At 42.9% G+C, this 19412-nt stretch overlaps 1 protein-coding gene and 1 long non-coding RNA gene across 2 annotated transcripts; one reads left to right on the top strand and one right to left on the bottom strand.

Moving 5' to 3' along the window:
- Positions 1 to 31: 31 nt before the first annotated feature.
- Positions 32 to 5025, bottom strand: LOC148054348 (uncharacterized). The gene is made up of 3 exons (XR_015707295.1): positions 3850 to 5025; positions 1481 to 1688; positions 32 to 945 (listed from the first exon to the last, which is right to left on the bottom strand). It is a non-coding gene; the product is annotated as an uncharacterized LOC148054348 (long non-coding RNA).
- Positions 5026 to 10789: 5764 nt separating this feature from the next.
- Positions 10790 to 18098, top strand: NMRK2 (nicotinamide riboside kinase 2). Its single transcript, XM_009471929.2, has 8 exons — positions 10790 to 11460; positions 12893 to 12983; positions 14371 to 14419; positions 14616 to 14787; positions 16409 to 16480; positions 17006 to 17112; positions 17533 to 17618; positions 17724 to 18098. The coding sequence occupies exons 1-7, from the start codon at positions 11435 to 11437 to the stop codon at positions 17616 to 17618; spliced, it is 603 nt and encodes a 200-aa protein (XP_009470204.1). The 5' UTR covers positions 10790 to 11434; the 3' UTR covers positions 17724 to 18098.
- Positions 18099 to 19412: the final 1314 nt, after the last annotated feature.

Here is a 19412-nt window from a genome sequence, read left to right as displayed (position 1 = left end):
AGTCAAAGTCCTCCCTGGCAATTATCATACTGCAAAATGAACCTCTCTGAATGTTTTTACTAAAATAACTTCTATTCTACCAACAGGGCATATGATCTTTCCAAGTTTTCCTCGGTGTTATGCTTTAGAAGAGAGAGTCATGGAAAAATTGCTTCCCTCGGGTTTCTATCAACCTGTACAGAACCATACTTGTCTCAGGTTTTTTAATCTCACATTATTTTTACATATCTTTTTTATACTCAAATTGATAAATGATTGGGAATTTAAATTGTAAAAACAAACAGAAACAAAAAAACCCAACCCAAAGCCGCTTAAACAGGAAAAAAATAACCCAACCCTTATAAACAAGTATTTACAGGAAAATGCCCGAGATGTCTACTTTGAGTGGTTTTATGTTAGGTTATTAACACATTTCAGTTAATGAATTGGAAGTGTGTATACATACAAGTCTAATCCTATAACAAGCATTACTGTATTCATGCTGTGAAATAATTCATTCAGGAAATGCGTATTAGTTTAAATGAGTAAATATTTATGGGGCTATGCTTTGGCTGTATGGACGTATGAAAGCAGATTTTTTGCTATGATTTTATTTTCGCTAAAAAACCTATACCCCAATCATATCGGTATTGACATTTTTTCTGCTCATCCTCTCTGATTTTTTCTTAAATTTATATACAAAAGTTGTAGAAGGAATTGCAATGCTATTTCTTAAATATTAAATTTGTGTGGACAATAACAATGTAGGAACCGGTTGTTCCAGGGGTGTAACAGCAGCATGCTGCTAACCCCAGGCAGCGTACTATAAAATCCTGTATCTACTTGCTTTTGCAGCGCCTCTGATGCAGGCACATGTTCTTAGGTGATGAAGGAAACAGTTCCAAAATATTTCAAGTGGCCTTGCAGCAAAAGGCCACTAGCATCAGTGGCGTGTCACGAAGGAATCTGGTCAACGATGACAAAAAGGAGAGAGGGAGTCTTGGTTGAGGTATGCCAAACCCCAGCTCTAAGCACAAAGAATGCAACCAATACAGCAGACCAAGTTCAAAAGCTCAGGGTGTTATGACTACACCCTGCCACAAGAGATAGGATTAGCTGCTACCCTACCAAAGCAACAAAGTTTCCCAATCAGAAGACAAGATGTCCTTCCTCAAAAGAAAACATGCCCTTTAATCACCCTTCACTGTAGTTTTCCAGTAGGCACATTATATTCCTCTACTTGACTGATTGCAATTTTATATTATTATTATTTTCATTTAGCAGTCTTTAAAAGCTAAGAATATTCCCTAGAAGAGACATTTTAAAAGACCTCTGCAGCAAACTGGCTGCTGTTTAAAAGATAAAGAAGAGAGGCACTCAAAAAAACCCCAGAATCTTGTAAATATATTAAGATCACATTGTTGGTTTGAGGGTTTTTGGCAGAATGGGAGAGAAGAGTTAAAGATTAACTGTTAACTGCTCTCATCACCACTTAATTTACCTGTGCTACGTTTTTCTTAAGCGCATATCTGCAAACCTCTGCCGCAGCACTCTGTGTTGGATGCATTGCTGCTCCTGTGGACTGGGGCTGCTCGGAAGACACCAGAGAAGGCCTTTCAGTGGATGTGAGTCCGACACTTACTTCACTTTTCTCGATTGGACCTGTGATCCAAGTGTATTTATATTCCTTTTAACCAAGATGGTGGCACCTGTGGTTAAGATCAATAGCAGAACATCAGGTAAATTTTTATGGAAATTTTTCTAATGAAAGTGTAGGCACTATAAACTCTACTGCACAGTTAGTTTTCAGGGCTCATTTTCTTTGAATTAGGTGCCTAAAACCCACCTACATTGCATGCTGCCTTTATGAATCTCACATTTACTCCACAATCAGCTCTAATTATAAGGCAGAAAAAACCATAACATCACCATATTGCATGATTTAAAAATATTTTAAAAGCTTGTCTTTCCTCCAAAACATAAAATCACTTTCCACCTAGACCTCGCTTTAGCAGTTTGAATGAAAAGTCAGTATTTTCCCACTCCTTCTCAGTACTGAAACCTCTTCTGTCACAAGAGTTGTGAACTAAGCTGTCACCCAAGTGGAAATCTCTTCTCCCATATGTGCATTATGCGACTGTTCTTCCTTTCAAAATGACTGACTTTCCTGAATGAAGCAATATTCAAGAACATGCTAATCACAGCATAGACTATTCCGAGGCGTTTGCCATCATTGCTAATCACGATGTGCCACAGATAGAAACCAAGATCCCCATCTTAAAACAATCAGAATCTTCAAACAATTAACCTCAACACTAGGGATGAGATTCATCTCACCTAATTTTATCAACCTAAAAATTAGATAGTTGAGGAAAAGAGAGAGATGATTTCCCCTATCTTAGGGTGGGATGAATCACTCTGTGGTGATGCCTGCCTCTCTCCGCTGATACGAGATGTAGCTAAATAGCTAGCTTTACACTAGGCACGTATCTTTTCGACTGCCAGTTGAATGAATCACAACCTAGGGGAGGAAAATGAAGCAATAGTGCAAGTGAAAAAGAGAGAAAGCAACAGAACATTCCTTCCTTTTTTAGCCCAGGGGAGGTTAGTACTTTGATCATTCAACTTGTCGCCTTGGGTTAACTTCTGAGGATGTCTGAGACTTTTTGTGTACTTGACCTTTTGTTTAACTACCTAATATGATCAAAAGCAGTCAGTTTCCCTAACATAAGACTGGAGATTAACAAGGGAATGCTAGCTGAAGAGCTGAGTTTTGAGAAGAGATTTGAAGCAGGAGAGAAAGCCAATACATTCCAGTTAAAATTCATTTTAGATTGGTTGTAGTTGTTTTAGTCCATCAGAGAACAGCCACAATGGAAAACTCAGCCTCTAGATAAAAGTTAATAATGCCCAAATGAGAGTTTTAAGAATGAGATTTCGTACCTGGAATGGAAAGAAAAGAGAAATTACAGGTAGGGATTGGACAATATTGCTAATCATGCTCAGAACATAGCTTTGAGAAAAACTAATTGTGAGAGCACTTGAGCTACAGACTGACTGGGCTTGAATGTGAAGGCATTGACTCCTCCTGCTATCGTAAGCAAGCAGCACTGCACCAAAATAAACTCGATTCTGTTCTCGGTGTCCCCCACCCTGCCCCAAACAACACAGTCTCCCAAATCTGGATAACTCCTCACATCAGGTAAAGGACAGTCAGTATTCTTGCACCACGTTACTCCATTTTAACATTTTTTTCATTCTTTAGATGCCCAAAATTTCTACTCCCTTATTTCTTGTGGTTTGATTGTTATTAGTACATCATACTGCAGTCAAATAAATCAAGGTTAATGACTAATAATTCTACCACTGTGAGCAATGTTCTAAATTCCAAGTATCGCCTCTTTGAAAAGATTACATCCATAAAAATCCATTTGGAGGAACATTTCTTAAAATCCATTTTAAGAATTCAAAGGCTATCAACCCTTTCTGTTTGTGTGTTACAACACAGTTGTTAATTAGATGATAAACAGAAAATATTCTTTTACACAGGGCACCTAGCTCATAGCTATGTTCATTCTGCAGCGTTAAAGTTCTTTTATGTAGCTTGTTGTGTATGTCTGTTTTCGTGGAATTCTTTTTCCAAAGCAAACTAAAAATAAATGAATTGTATAGAACTATAATCAAAACAGTGAGTTTTTGCTAAACTCATATCAAGCACCCAACTTATTTTAGCAAAAACTTACGAAAAACTATTAGCCTGAGGCAGTCACTCAGCATGGGAAATTTCAATATGAACACAGTGTGTGTGATCAAGTTTTAATCTATTACAAAAAAAAAAAACAAAACCAAAACCCGAAACACCCAACAAACCTGGTAATGAAAATGAGTGGTCTGTGTATGGTGCTGCTGTCACAAGTTTTAACTAAAATAGAAGATCGGTATCCTTTTTCTGTCTGTCTGCCTTTAACAACAAAAATAGTCCTACAAAATATTAGTCACATCAGTAAATGTACCAAGAGAACTAAATTTTTATATAAAATGCCTCCGCAGCAACTTTATTTGTTCAGTGAAGATCATCTCCCTGCGCAGGATCTCTCTCCCCAGATCCTAGCCATCTTTGGCCATCTTTGAGTTACACGTACATAGTCCTGGTTTGTGTGGTCAGTGTAGCAGCCCATGGTCGATGGGTACATGGAGGCACCTCCGGAGGGTGACTCGGCCCATCCGTCCTGCCGCCAGCTGTGGATGGCTTCAGTCCTTGAACATTGCGATGGCTGAGCAGAACGAACCCCATCCTCAGGGTGGAGGTAAGAGATGGTGTTCCTATATCGCTGGAACGACACTCCCCGTGGGGGCAGAACTGGTCCGTAAGCTCCTCCTGGCATCTTGCAGCTGTGGGAGAAGCAGCTCAGCCCCAGGCACCTCTGTGTCCTTGAAATGAGATCAAATATACAAGGAGAGCACACCGATTCCAAAAAACAGGAGGTAATTGTTCTGCCGTCCGATTTGGATCCCATACCCACATGTCAGAGTGACTGAGAAGGCAAGCAGTTCGCTCCTAGTGAAGGGAGAATTTTGTTCTTTTTTTCAGCTACCTCTAGCCAAGGCAGACAAGGGGAGCACAAAAAGGCAGCGTGGGCTCCGTTCTTAGCACAGCACTGAGCATGGCTGGAAGCGAAGAGCAGCAACACAGGTATTAACAGCATTGAACAGGAGACAACCACAAAGAACGGAGGAAGAGAAATGTGCATTCATTAACTTGTCTTCTATTTACAGCATTTCCTTTCTAAAATACATTTAAAGTGTAAGCCCTGCGCACCCTGCTGAGCGTACTCCATTGCTTTTGACCCCAGGATTATATCTGGATGAGCAACTACAACACACTGAAGCACCCTGACTTTTCTTAAGTGTTTTCAGAAAGAGTGTATACTAGAGCTTACACTATATATACATCTCTATCTCCTGTATGAGGATCAGAACTGATATTCTCTGTTTCTTTAAAACAGAACTCAAAATAACCCAAATTGAAGGCAAAATAACTTAGAAGACGAGTTACCCATTGTAAACTCTATGGCCAGTGGCTTTCAAGGCTCAGGCTGAAAGGCTGCAGCCCAGAATGCGCTTAGCCCCGTACGTCTGAGCGACACGGGGGATTAAAGTGCACCAGGATGTTCTGACAGGGACTGCACCGAAGCCTCTTGCAGGAACCAGTCATGCAGGAACTGGGATGGCGCAGGCAGAACCAGTGACGAAGGGTCAGGAAGAAGCTGTGAAGGAATGCTAAGAATGCAGAAAAGAGCAGAAAAATCTTTGGTTACATTTAAAATTGGTAGAAACGTTTCAAAGAGATAGTTTACCCAGAAATGCACCCCACAGTGGTGGCTTGGTGGGACAAGCAACACACTAGAGCTAAAGAGAAAAACAGGAACCCTCTGGTTGCTTTTCTCTCTCCTCTCCCCAACGCCAGCTGAATTCTTTGCTGTCTTGAGGCACCTTTTTATCAGCTATACCAACGCAAAGAGCTTCTCTATTTCCCCTTGTGAAATGCTGTTGGGACAGAGAGATTCTCCAACAGGCAGGTGGAGCGTGGTGGAGCGGGAGGATTGTAGCCTGGGAATTTCGTAGATGCCAGAGCAGCAAGGGCCACGGCATGGGGAAGCCTTCAAACCTGAGAGCTGGCTCAGCCCTACCAACCTCAGAATGAAGCAGTGTGAGCAAGGATGAGCTTTTAACAGCAAAAGGAAAACCTCCCTCTGGTGTCTGTATATTACCTATTCAGACTGATTGTGAAGAGTCTGTCAAACATACCTGAAAAACTGTCAGAATATTTTGGAGCGCTGGATGAATCATCACACATTAACAACATGCCTTACAGCTCAGCTTCTTCACTCTGTGTTTGCTGCAAAAAGCTTGAACACTTATTTCATGCCTTATTCATTCTCCATCCTCCTTCATTTTCCAAACTACCTTCAAGTTTTGCATATTTCCTCTCTTCTCATCCGTCAGTACCATCTACATTGGCCAAAAGATTCAACTGAGTGGGGAGCAAGATTAGACGTTATCTCTCCTAGAGTATAACCCAGAGTTAAAAACTGGGATTCTATTACTTTTTAAAAATGCTTCTAATTTGTTGCTACTGACTATGCAATTTATAGCAACACACAGATCAGGACTAACTAATTTAACAATGTCACACATCTACAAACAGCTGTCCAATAACACTAGAAATGTCTGGCATCTTTTTAAAAATTTATCCCTGGAATTACTGCAATTGTTACCTGGCACCACACAGATACAAAAGAGAAGAATTCCTTGTGTATCTTATTCCTTTTTGCCTCTATATCCACTAATCCCATGAAACAAATTCCTCATGTAGACTACTGAAATCCAAAGAGGATCCTTTCTTGCAGCCTTGCGGTCAACAGCTCCAAAGGGCTCCAGTCAGGAAAAGTTTGGGAAGTGCAGTGTGAGGAGTGAAACTACTGCAGAACCTGATACTTTGGAAACTAAGAATTTAGAATAATTTCTGCATCTCCGATTGGAGTTCTTCAGTAATGAGCTGGCTGCCTTTGGGCTCCAGTTTTCCTGCCCCTCAGTCTTCAGTTTACCTCTTAATCTGTTCCTTTTACACTTACCCTCCTGGCCTTTCATTCAGGCCCCCTCGCTTTTCCTTCCCTCTAGAATATTTTTTCCGGGTTAATCCCATATCCCCAAAGTAATGACATACTGAAACGTTTTCATCGCACTTTTCTTGTGCGCACAGCTGCTTCTGCCTGATCCCATCTTGTCTAAATTCTCAGAGCGTGACCTGTCTGCTACTCCCTCTCTGCCTCCTCCGTGGACCACAGAGCCTCTGCCACCAACGGCAGCCGTGGGATCAGCTGCAGCAGTGGCAGAAAATGTCACCACTGCTGGTGGCAGCTCCTGGCTGCCAGCCACTCTGCATATCGCTCTGACAAGATGCCAGCTAGTTAAGCATTATACTATTTAAGCTTGTTATTCTACTAGCCTAATTTTCCTTACTATTAGCTGTTCTAGTTCCTGGCAGTTAACAGTGAAGTTCTGTTCTGTTGATGTTCTCTCCCTCATTTTCCTTTAAAATAAAAGCCTACCTTCCTCCAGTGGGGACATGACAGTTTTTGCATTGTTGAGACACGAGCAGCTTCCAAAGCCTTGGAGAAAGACTCTCTCTGGAAAGAAGAAATAAACCCACGATTTAAAAATTCACAAGTGAAAATCACTCTCATTCCTTTGCCTGTTCTCCCACTAGCTGGCATGCCGCCTCATCCAGCCCCCTCCCCCAGGTCTCTAGCGGAAGGAACCTTGGCATAACCTTGCTCATACCATAAACAATGTCTTGTGATTAGTGCAGGATTTAAATTCTGAATTAAAGCTTTAGAGTAAATGAGTCATATTCTGCAACAGAAAGGTCAGTGGACGCACAGGAACTAAACTGTCCCAGGAAAATGATACCATGATGGCCCCATGAATATTAAACCGGCTTCTGCCAAATTTATCTTAGTTTTAACAAAGAAGATTAATACTAAACTTTTAGTAAACATTAGTATTCCAAAAATAATGTAAAGAGGGGGAACATTTTCTGTCTTTGATTGAAACACGCTGTTGAATGGTATTTGTATTAGTAAAGTGTCAAGTAGATAACGTATCTGCAGGATAAACAAGCCCCAAAAAAAAGGAAGTTTCAGATGACCAGCACATAACTTACTGAGAAATGTGGCTAAAATAACTTGCTAAAAAAAGCATTTATGAACACTTGGCATTTGCATAGACATATTTTTACAGGTTGGGTAAAGTTTGTTGTAGCTGGTAAGCGTTAACTGTCATCATTCATTTCAGACAGTTTTTTGTACGAGGTCTTTTTTGTTCTTAGCAGACAGCTGAAATGCCGGAGATCTCCAAATACAGGCAGGCACATGCCACCACCTAAAGGAACAGCAAGGCTGAGGCCATTCAGGAATCTGAGAATTTGAGCTATGTGGGTGAATATGATTTCACTGGATGTTTAGTGCATGAGTATGAATACGGGTGATAGAAAAACCATGTCAAGTAGCTTAAAGACAAACTCAGGAAAAGCCAGACACGTCCACAGGAGAACTGAGGGATCACGAAGAGAAGGTTTAAAAAATGAGCTTTTACAGTGAGGGCTACGTGAACGAGATTTGCAACCGTGAGCTTAAAAAAACAAACAACAACAACAAAACCCCAAACAACAACAAAAAAACATGCCTTCTGTCCTTCATTCCTCTGGTTGTCAGAAGAAACAGAGTTTCAACATTTTTTATAGAGATAGTGGGACTTCACTGTTCTGGAACTCACTGATCCCAAACAACTCAGCCAAATACTTTAGTATTCGGAACTGCTGCTGCTGCTCCTACTGCCACAATTCTTTTTTGTTTGCTATCTATATTAGAAATGTATTGTTTCTTTTGATACATCTCAGGCCAAATACTAATTTTTTCAGTGCAAAAACCCAACCTGTATTTCTGAAGCACATTCATATTAGTAAATCCAACAGGGCAGAATACAATTTTCACTCACCTTGAGGATGGCACATTCCAAAAACATTTGGATTAGCATGACCCTAATGTAAAGAGGATGGGATTAGGGGTAGCTGAGACCAGCGTCCCCTCCTAACTCTTATACAACTTCCGAGCCTCCCAGTTTTTGCCTAGCAGGTAAGGTCAAACGTAGTAAAATAAATACTGAAGTAACACAGTTTGCTTTCTTAACCAAGACGTCTTCCTAGCTCATGGGCAGCAGACAAACGCAATGAAGGGCACAAAAAATTTGAGCAGAGAGCTAATCTTAGGCCAAATTTTCAGTTGGTGTAAATTAGCATCGCTCCACTTCAGTGCACCATGACAATTTACCCCAGCTGAGAGGCTGACTTGGTGACTCTCCACTGCAGCTGCTGGAAATCTAACTTCCCTGAGAGTCAGGTCTCATTCGCATTCAAGAATTTGAGCTCCACGTTTCTCCGGAGCAATCATTTTACGTAGCTACCTAGGAAATGATGATGAAAGTGTAACTTGCAAGTGATGTCTCCAGGAACAATCAAAATAGTGCACTGATAAATAATAATTACAGTGGAAAACTGGCTGAGGTCTATTCATTAAAGACACAGAGTTAAGACAGCATAACAGACTGGAAAAGATCATTTGCTATAATCCCATTCATATATTTACCAGGCTTTATCTTAAATTTCTTTTCTTGCCTCCAATATCTTCACTGCAAGACTTCCAGAATCTTACACATCTGACGGTTAATAATCTTCTAATTTGCAGACCATGTTTATTCATGATCAGCTCGTTTTGTCAAAGCACTGGGCCTTGACTTTAAGGCTGATGAGCGTAAAATAGCTTTGTAGGGAAAAGTAATGTCTTTTATTAGATCAACAGACATAGCTGGGGTGGGACAAACAAGATATTAGGCCACAAAACCCTTCTTCAGGACTGAAATAGGGGCAGAAAAATTCAGGTTAAATACAGGTTGGGAGCAGTTGTTCCAAGCAATTACCCAATTTGAAGAAAAGGTATCCACAAAATCCTGGGGATATTAATAAGGTGTGAGATGATTAAGCCATAGGACACCACGTGGGCCAAAAGAGATGCCATTAACTGCCAGAACTGAAATAGTCTATAGGCTCCTATAGATACGGTATTACTTAGGGAACACCCTGCCTATATAGCTCCAAAACCACTGTATACGGGAGAGCTCCACAAAACGTAACCCTGCACAGCTGGGCAGCTGCGAGCCCTAAGGTGCAGCTCCACAGCCTGGATCAGCGGCTGCCTGTGATGCTGGAGCTGCACCCCACCCTGCCCTCGGGAGGGACTTGGAGGAATACTCCCTCAAAAATGCTTTCCTCAGATTCTTGGTGGTTAAATTCTAGATGTGTGGGTTTTACACTGTAGCAGCTGAAAAGCTCAGGAGACAAACCTTGCAGCCAGCGAGGAAATGATGGAGGCGCTACAAAAATCTTGAATAGAAACAGCATTCCTCTACTCCTTTGAGCACGATGAAAATCACCCAGCTGTAGCAACAGCTTCTGCATTCACCTTCAGCCAGGGGGCAAGCCCCGCACCAACGCTCGCTGCGTGCCGCACGCGTGTCTAGCAGCTCGAGATCACCATGCAAGAATCGGCTCTGCAGACTCCAAAGCTGTAAAGAAAATGACCAGGACGCCACACCCCTAGATGTCTGTGTTACAAAGCTTTTTACAGTTCCTTTACAAACCACTGTAGGACAAGGAATCTTTAAGTATGCCATTTAATACTTCCACAGACTGATTTTATAAAAAGGAAGAACAAAGGGACACAATGGTTTGGATGATTTAAGCTCAGCTAGACAAGATATTATTTAAAAATGCATACTGTATACTTCACATCATGTTCACCTGAAAAAAACATTCAGAACTCTACCTTTACCTAACATCTCTCAAGACAGCCCTGATTTTAGAAGCGTCTGAAACAATTAAAATTAAAGCACAGGTTCCACAATGTGTACACGTGGTGAGAGGTATTTACTCGAGGAAGCAGCCCAGCTAGAGTTAACTTACCTTAAAAAGCACTACCTTACATGAGTAAACTGTGGAGAAGGCGGCCCTCTGGAAAGCTAATATCATTTTATGACTTTGTGTCTACATATAAAGAATAAGCTGTTCAAAATGTTCCTCCTAAAGGTTCAGGAGATAATGGTCCAGATGGATTCACCCATCAGCCTCTGCATATTCCTTTCTCTGAACAGCTTCACTAAAAGGAGTAAAAAAAAATTAAAATTGAGTTCCCTTGCCTCCCCTACCAGAAGTTTAGAGAAACAAAAAAATTCCTCCTGGATGCATTTCAAATAATCAAACAGGAATTGAGAAAAACGAAGGGGAATGCAAAGAGCTAGCTTTCTGACTTCAAGGGAAAAAAAGACATTTAATTATATCCTTGCACACTTCTGTGCCTTCCCCAGAACTCCCAAAGGAATTGTAAAAAGGGGTGACATTTCCACCTACCCCATTACTAATTTAGGCAAAGGAAGAGCTTGCCAAAAAGCTATTTATAGCGAAGCCAGCAGGGGCGGCGGAGTGGGGGTCCGCGAGGGGTGCAGAAACAGGTGCAGCGGCAGCGCGCATGACCCCAGCCGCCGAGGTGAGGATTGGCTAATCCCGGCTCAAAAATATGACATCTTGGCTCATGATAGTCACAGGGCTTTTCCATCAGCAGGCGGGGCGGGGAAACGGCGGGGAGGGAGGGAAGGGCACTGCAGTGGGGCCCTATAAATTAGAGGCAAGCCCGCCTTTTCCTTCAATGAAATAGTAAGGTGAGGCAGAGCTGAGTGGGGGAAAATAAAGGGAGAAAGGATTTTGTTCCGCTGAAAGTAATTTCAGCATTTCTAAGTTTGTTTTTTCTCACCACATTCCTCTCAAGGAGGCAACTCTACAAAGATGAAATACATCATAGGCATCGGAGGGTAAGTTCCCGTTACTATCGCCTACATATATACTGCTTTTTCTTTCCATTTAATTGCATGTAAGATGATTGAAGACTCAGAAATTGTATATCTGACTATAAAATATTACAGGATTCTACAGAAGATGCAACTTGCTGACTCTGAATTTGTGCTGCATTTACTTAATACAGAGAGCTCTGGAAGGTGGCATATATCAAACTTTTATAATGTTAACAGGAGGTATGCTGAAGTAGAAAAAAGTATTGCCATTAATTGTATAGGTCAGACGAAGGGAGTGGTGTGCCTCAGCTATGAAAAAGGAGGTTATCAACATTCTTAGGCTTTTAAAAGCTTCTCTGAAAGACAAAGAGGAAAAAATCCTGCTTCAAATAAGACGGGGGGGGGTGTAAAGAGAGCTTTTCTTCTCTCCAGCAAAGTAGGGTTTAGAAGCAAGCCCGAGCGTGTGCTTGGGACGGGGCGACAGAGCCTGGCGCAGCCCCGCGAGCTGCAGAAGCGCTTGCAAAACTGACGCCGGGCAAGACCTGGATTTCTGGCACGGGTTAAAGCCAGTGTCAGATTTCTACAGGCTTTGAATAAAAAACTAGGAATAAGCACATTCAAACTTGACAGCTCTCTCCTTTGGAGAGGAAGGTTATTCAGGCCTTTTATATTAAAACAGGCTTTGCAGGCACAGGAAAGCCTGAATCATTCTCTGAGAAAAGAGCGAGCTTACCTCATTCGTAATTCATTTAAGGCATTTTTTAAAAAGCGCTTTTTGCAAGCCTGACTTTCACAGGGTGGCTTCTTAAGCTGATGAACCTAAGCCTCCTAACGAGCGAGGGTGTTTTAGGGCAACGAATGCCAGCAAGGGCGCGTTTTAAATCTACCTCGGAAGCTGCCAGCTCCCTGCGCGGGGGCGGCCCTGCCGGGCCCCGGCGGGGAAGGCGCCAGCAGCCACCGAAGCCCCCGCGGGGGCCGACAGGGCGCCCGGCGGGAGGGCAGCTCAGCGGCTGGAGCCGCGCAGCCTCCTCCATCTTGAGGAAGCGCCCGCCGGGCTTCCCCTGCCCCAGCTCGGGCAGATTCGGGGAGAGCAAGGGCGGGCGAGCCCCGCCAGCCCTCCCGCCCGGGAGGCCGCTCTGAGGGGAGCGGAGATGGCGGCGCGGCCGTTGAGCGCGCGGGAAGCGGCGCGACCGTTAGGAGCGGTGCGAGTCGCCACGGGGCCCGCGCGCGCCCCGGCCACAGCCAGTTGCCCGCGCGGAAGGGGCCGGGCAGGGAGGCGGTCACAGCCAATCGGCGGCTAGCGCGCGCCATGGCGCCGGCGAGGCGGGAAATTCAAACGGGCCGGGCGCGGGGCGCCGCCGGGGCTCGCCTCTCCTCAGCGGGTTCCGCTGAGCGCCGCGGGGTCCCAGCGGCTCTAACGCGGTTCTCTCGCCTCTGTCTCACCTCCGTGTAGTGTCACCAACGGTGGCAAAACCACCTTGACCAACAGGATCATCAAGGCGCTCCCCAACTGCTGCGTGGTCCATCAGGATGACTTCTTCAAGGTAAGCTGAGCTCCCCCCCTTGTTTAAAATATCAACTGCTGCTTGCATATGTAGTGATAGCTGTAGCAGGTCCCCTTGAAAGCTTTATATACTTGTGCATGCTTTCCAAGTAAGTTTTGACGGTATAGGAGTAACACACTTTCTGATATATCTATTTTTTTTAAATACATATATTTAACTTGTTAAATTGCTCTGGACCCGTGAGGAGATACTGACCTTTACAAGTGTCAGTATCTGCCAGTTTCCACAGAAGTGGAGCTTGGCACAGCTGAGCACAGAACAGTTGCAGCAAAAGCTTCCTTTAGTTTTAGCAACAGGTCTAACTTTAGGTCAAACGACTGATGTAAGTTAGAGGTTATTTACTGTACTCTGCACAAATAATTTTCTCCATGTTGGGTTTTCCTCCTTATTTTATTCAAACAAGAATGTTGCTTGTAAATAGGATTTAAGCACCCCTATGCTGCTTTAAATGCAGAAAGACTGTTGTCTTGGGGAGCTTTGACCACTGTATCAGAAACCCGATTCAAAGATTGCTAAAGATGAATACAGAAGACGCGTGCTGACTTGGGGCCTTCTGCACCAAGCCTGGGAGAGCGGCAGGGGAAGCGGTCGCATCAGAACCGTGTTACTAAACCCTGTCGGCTGCAGCCATTTCACAGGAATTACCAATATAGCTGGACCCCACCATCTGTGGAAGTCCAAGAGAAGTGGCAACATGCTTGAAGTAGTTGTACGGCGTTGCCCGACACGTGAGGTGCCCCAGCATCGGCGTGGTCCGTTTGTCCTGCCTTTGCAGGAGCACGTGCCATACAAAACAGAATGAGACTCATTTGGAAACACCTCTTTGCCAGGAGCCTCATGCACAAATTTGGTCAGATATGAGCCCTTAAGGTAGAGGAGGAATTTTCCATAACGGTCTATAACTTCTCACTAGTGTGCTTAGCTCGCAAATGGTAATGCAAATACAGCTATAACTAAGCGATCCAAAGTCGTGCTATGCTGACCTGCATTTTTATTAGAGCCATTAGGAGTTAAAATAGCTATTACTGAATGTGTAAATTTTAACAGTTACTTAACACTATATTTGCATTTTAAGTTCTTATATGTTGACTTATAAACAGGGGCCTGTAGTATTTTGGCTAATAACACCGTATCAAATTATTAACCTAGAACTCTTTGTCCAAAGTGGCTTGACTAAGCCAAGAAAACTTTTCAAAGTTCTTGGGGTTGGTGAAAGATGGGAACTTAAATTTTAGGGTCTGTAATTGTTTTGTTAAGTGAACACTTGCTTTGTTGTGTATTGCAGTAGTGTCCAGGTTGTGATCGGATCTTAGGTAACTGATCACGCTGAGTTTGCAGCAATGTTTTATTGCTCACTATATTTCAGCCACAAGATCAAATAGAAGTCGGGGAAGACGGCTTTAAACAATGGGATGGTAAGAGCAGTGTTCGCTATAGGATGCAGTAATGTATATTTTTCCTAAGTATTTCTTTTTAATTATTAAAGATTTAATAGTAAATTTATGTAATTTCAATTTTACAAGTTCATTCTATATTATACTTTCAAACCGATGTGGTTTGTGGTATTTGATTGTATACCTTTTTCCCACCCACCCCCTTTCTTCTAACTAGTGTTGGACTCCTTGGATATGGAGGCAATGGTGAGCACTGTGCGTGCGTGGATTGAGAACCCAGTGAAGTTTGCCCGTTCCCATGGGGTGAATGTTACGCCTGGCTCTAAAAAGCCAGCCTCCAAAGATATCCATATATTGGTCATTGAAGGCTTCCTGCTTTATAATTACAAGTAAGGTTTGGGGAACTATAATGGTTTGCCAGGGAAGAAAACTAGATCACTAGTGCCAGGGCTAAAACCTCCTTTTTACTAATATACCCTTCCTGCCTTGTTCTGACGTGCCACGTGTAAGAATTTGTCTCATGTAAAATTCACCAGTAAATGCTGGTAAAAGCGAGGTGCACAAGGTGACTTTCTCCAGGTAACGTAGGAAGTTCTCCTTTAGGGCTCACCCTTGAACTCTAGGGCACAGGGAGCTTTAGACCAGAACTTGTAAATAGTGAGACAGCAGTGAAGGCAGAGGCTGACCACGGTGCCTAAGCCTTGACCTGAAAAGGCTGGTGATGAGAACGAGGAGATAATCCTTTCTGCATTTGCTACTTGGAATCTCTCCTGGAATTTAGGAATAGTTCTCTCATGTGATACACATGCTTGTTTAATACTGACTAAAGTGAGCTTAGTGATTAATTGTACATTGGAGCAAAGATCAACTACTTTAGCTTTTTATATGGGGGGGGAAATGCTTGGCAGGAAGATGGGGAGACTAAACTAGCAGTGAAGAGAGAAAAATTCCAGTAACTAAATATATAAACTTCAGAAAATTGCATGCTATAAACATGATGAGCAAAAGATTCTTGGCTCCAAACTATAGTTTTGTTTACAAAACTTTTTCAAGAGAACAAGCTGTGTGTGACACTTGGCAAAAATGGAGTTGTTTACGAGCTGTACCATAAGACAAGCGGCACCATTCTGGCTTTCCAAACTGAATGGAAAATGTAAAATGGCAGTCTCGGACTAGCCATACCACGAATGGCCAACTGGAGACTGCGCTGGCAGGCTGCCTGGTGTTCTTGGCCTGTCCCCGGGGAGGTAACTCTCGATATCTCTCCTGAAGGTTACAAATACCTCTGAAGCTCTCCGTCTTGTTAACGGGAGCCTTTCCTTAGTCCAGAGGGAATATTTCATCCACGGACCTGGAGCTTGCTCAGTTCATACTATATTAAGCATTTATGCAACCCTCAGCAGGCTTTCTAGAAGTCCGTCCCACCAGGTTCAAACTAGATTTGCTTTAAGGATTCTTCTGCGTTTATTTTCTTCAGCCTAATAGGAATGCAACGCAGTAAGCTGCGGTAGAGCTAACTGCCTGTATTTCTGGAAAAGAACACGAGCCGATGAGTTGCCTTCTACCAAATCTGTGTGCCCGTGCACGTTTTGACAGCTTGCTTCTGCACAACAGGCCAGACGGTTTGATAAGTCAGTTGATATCAGATCGATGAATCGCAACTTTGGTCTACTGCAAGCAGAATTTGAAATTATCTAGAAAAAGAGTCGGGTCTTCCCAGCCCAGTGTCTGATTCTCCACAGTAACTAGCAGCAGGTATTTGGGTGGGAAAAGCACCTGCCATACCATTCTAACCTACAAAAAACCCAGCATTCTCCATGTTTTATAGCTACTAATAAACCTACTGTACATTAGCTTATGTCTTAATGAAAACACTTACTCTTCTGTTGTCTACAACAGACATAAATATGAGAGAGGCAGAAAGGTTTTTGTGGCTTTCAGGGTGTTTTAACACTTCTCTCTGTCAGAAAAAAATAAATAGACACGTTCTTTCTTTCTACCCTACCCTAGACCACTGATAGACCTGTTTGACATACGCTACTACTTGGCAGTCCCATATGATGAATGCAAAAGGAGGAGAAGGTAAGAAGATTCTTTGATGCAAGTCTAATCCTTCCTTCCAATAAAGACTTCCTACTAGAGGCAAGCCTTCGGGCTACCCTCGTGTTGCTATTAATGGGATACATTGGTGTCGCTTACAAATTGGAATTACAGTTAAAAATTTTAATTTAATTGGAGAAAGACTCGCATGTGGCACTTCCTGAAACTTCAGATCTGGGAGTCGCCTTTGTGGGGGGGTTATGAAGATGCACACATCAGTGCAAAAGGCAGAGAGTCGTTGCATGCTTCCCCCATGAGCACCAGTGAACCCTCAGACTGCTTGCTCTGCCTTCATCGGCTACCTGTAGCTTCTGTATTCACCTTGGGTGCTTAAATAAACTTGTTGCAAAACATAGACCAATATCGATGAGAAATTGGACTGTGACAGTCGGCATTTTCCATAAATGCAACTGAGCAGCTGTCAGGTTAACTTCAGGCTTTAGCAATGCACAGGAGGCCGTGCGATCCTGGTAGTCCTGAAGTTCTTTTCCGTTTTGCTATTTGCAGTACACGTAACTACACTGTTCCTGACCCCCCGGGTCTCTTTGACGGACACGTCTGGCCCATGTACTTAAAGCACAGGAAAGAAATGGAGGACAGCGGTGTGGATGTCGGTAAGCCTCCCTCCATACAAATCCTTTGGCATTGTACTTGGGATTTTAAGGAAGTCAGTAATTTAATTCAAGGAAACTTTAACTGTCGTGATGCAAGGCACTATTTTTACTACTAAGTTGTAACCCTGGCCTACTTTCTGTCCAGATAAATACATGCAGTTTTATAGTGAAGAACTTCTTCCCTTTGTTTCATATCACAAGCACTTACGGGCGAGGAAAGAAGGGGGGGGGGAGGAACAACTACATTCATAGGATAAGAGATTTTGTGGGCCATAGTTTTTTCAGGATGGTTCCGTTTTTCCAGTTGGAAAACAAGTTATTATTTGGGTCAACAAAGCATGAAATATTTTAAAACTAATCTACAGAAATTTTGTTCTGATCAGAAGCCTACAGCCTGAAATCTCCGTCGTTCTCTTTCAGTTTATTTAGATGGACTGAAGTCCAGAGATGAACTTTACAATCAAGTCTTTGAAGATATTCAGAACAAGCTTTTAAATTGCTTATAGGTAAGTACGTCCCTGCTTCTGAGGGGGCGAAACGTGAGGGACTGACTGCTGGAAACAACCCGCTCCTACGCTTGAGTAGTCACACGTTCCCTTCTTGCTTTTCAGGGTCTCAGAAGAGCTGAAAGACCCATGTACAGAATGATGTAAATAGTACTTAGAAGTCGGAATAAGGGTTTATTTGTGTAAACTCTTCTTATGCTGTCCTTTGGAAAGTATCTTTTGTATATAATTGAAAAAATGAAGATAACTTATTCACAACTCTGTGATGGGCAGGATTTTTTTTTTTTTTAATTTTCTTATTTTGTATTCCACTGGCTTAAACATCAGTTGAAAATGCATTTTTATAATGGAACAAGTAGACCTGCGTTTGGAAAACAACTGACTCTTCTGCTTATGTGCCTCTGCAGATACTAAGTCTTTATGTAATGGCTTGTTTGTAATGGCATCTCTTAAATTCAGTAAAAATCAATTTAAAATCTCTTTTTTGATGTCCTGTTTTAATACATCGGTCACCTTTACTGTAGTAAAATAGGCACAAAACTCCCCCAAAACACAACAGCAGCCCCTGCTTTTTCAGATGGCATTTGGAATTCCTTACCTGTGCAGCCTCAAACCTCCTTCGCGTGTCGCTGCTTTGGTTTCGGTGACGCCACCGCCCTGGAAACCCAGTTCAGCCATCCCAACCAGCGTGAGAGTCTCGGGGGCGATTATGGAGGGTGAACAGCACTTCAGATATTTTTAAAGTGCTGGTATGAAACCAATTTTCTGTCAGCCTCGGCTTCGTGGCCTTTCTCACTTCGTACTCAAAGCCAATTGACACGTAAAGATACCACGGCCTGTTTCACACAACACCAACTGCTCCCAAGGTGGGAAGTTTGGACAGAAGCCTCTACTTCTGCCTTTTGCAATCCAAACAAGAACGTTGTTTGGTCCTAAATTCTCCAGCTAGCTGAACCACAAGAGGTGGAAAGGGCTAGGTTTCTGAATTTAAACTCCAGAAGGAAAATGGGAAACAAGAGTAGCAGCCTTGTATTCAAATTGCACTACCTTAGGAAACTCTTTTTGGGAGTTAGTACTGAAAATGCCATCTGCATTCCAGTTTGAAACAAACGGCATTTAAACGCGTCCTTGCAGTACGCGTGCAGTCTATTTACCAACAGAGTTTTCGTTACCTTGCTGTGAGCGCGTTGTGAGGACCCCACGCTGTAGGGAGCAGTCCTTTGTGCCCCGTGTAATCTGCCTTCAACGCGTGTCCCGCAGAGGAGCTTAAACCCAAACGGGTTCTACGCTTCCAGCAAAATCCTGCCTTAAAGTGCCCTATAGCACAGTACAACTCTAACCTGTAGGTACAGCAGGTTCCGCTTTTCAAATGCTTCTGGTAATTTGTAGAAAGTCTACAGGTTTCTTATTCATCCGTGTCCTCCCTTTCTAGCAAAACTAAATAAAATATCAGTGGCAATAGTTTTACTGATTTTTCTGTTGATCAGCTGATTCTCAGTATTTCAGGGAGAGGAAAAAAAGCTTCCTGTTCCAAGCAAGACAGCACAAAAGAAGTAATTTGGCAAACGCGATTGGAATATTGAAATAAACCATAACACGGAGCATAACATGCTTGAGAAAGGAGCGGGGATATTGTTCCTGAAGCAAAGCGGAGCGGTAGCCCTTTATTTTCCTGCTTATCGCGTCCTTTCTTTGAGAACAGCGTTCTGCCCGAGTTTCCTCCGCTATGAATAGCGCAAGGCCTGCTCTTCACCAGGCTTTTAGGCAGAACCCCTGCCCCTGAGCCAAAGGCTG

This window comes from Nipponia nippon, unplaced genomic scaffold (assembly GCF_047370975.1).
Source record: "Nipponia nippon isolate SJK-2023a ecotype South Korea unplaced genomic scaffold, ASM4737097v1 scaffold_31, whole genome shotgun sequence".
NCBI lineage: Eukaryota > Metazoa > Chordata > Aves > Pelecaniformes > Threskiornithidae > Nipponia > Nipponia nippon.
Note: the sequence above shows the minus strand (reverse complement) of the source record. Positions and strands in the feature narration are given on the sequence as shown.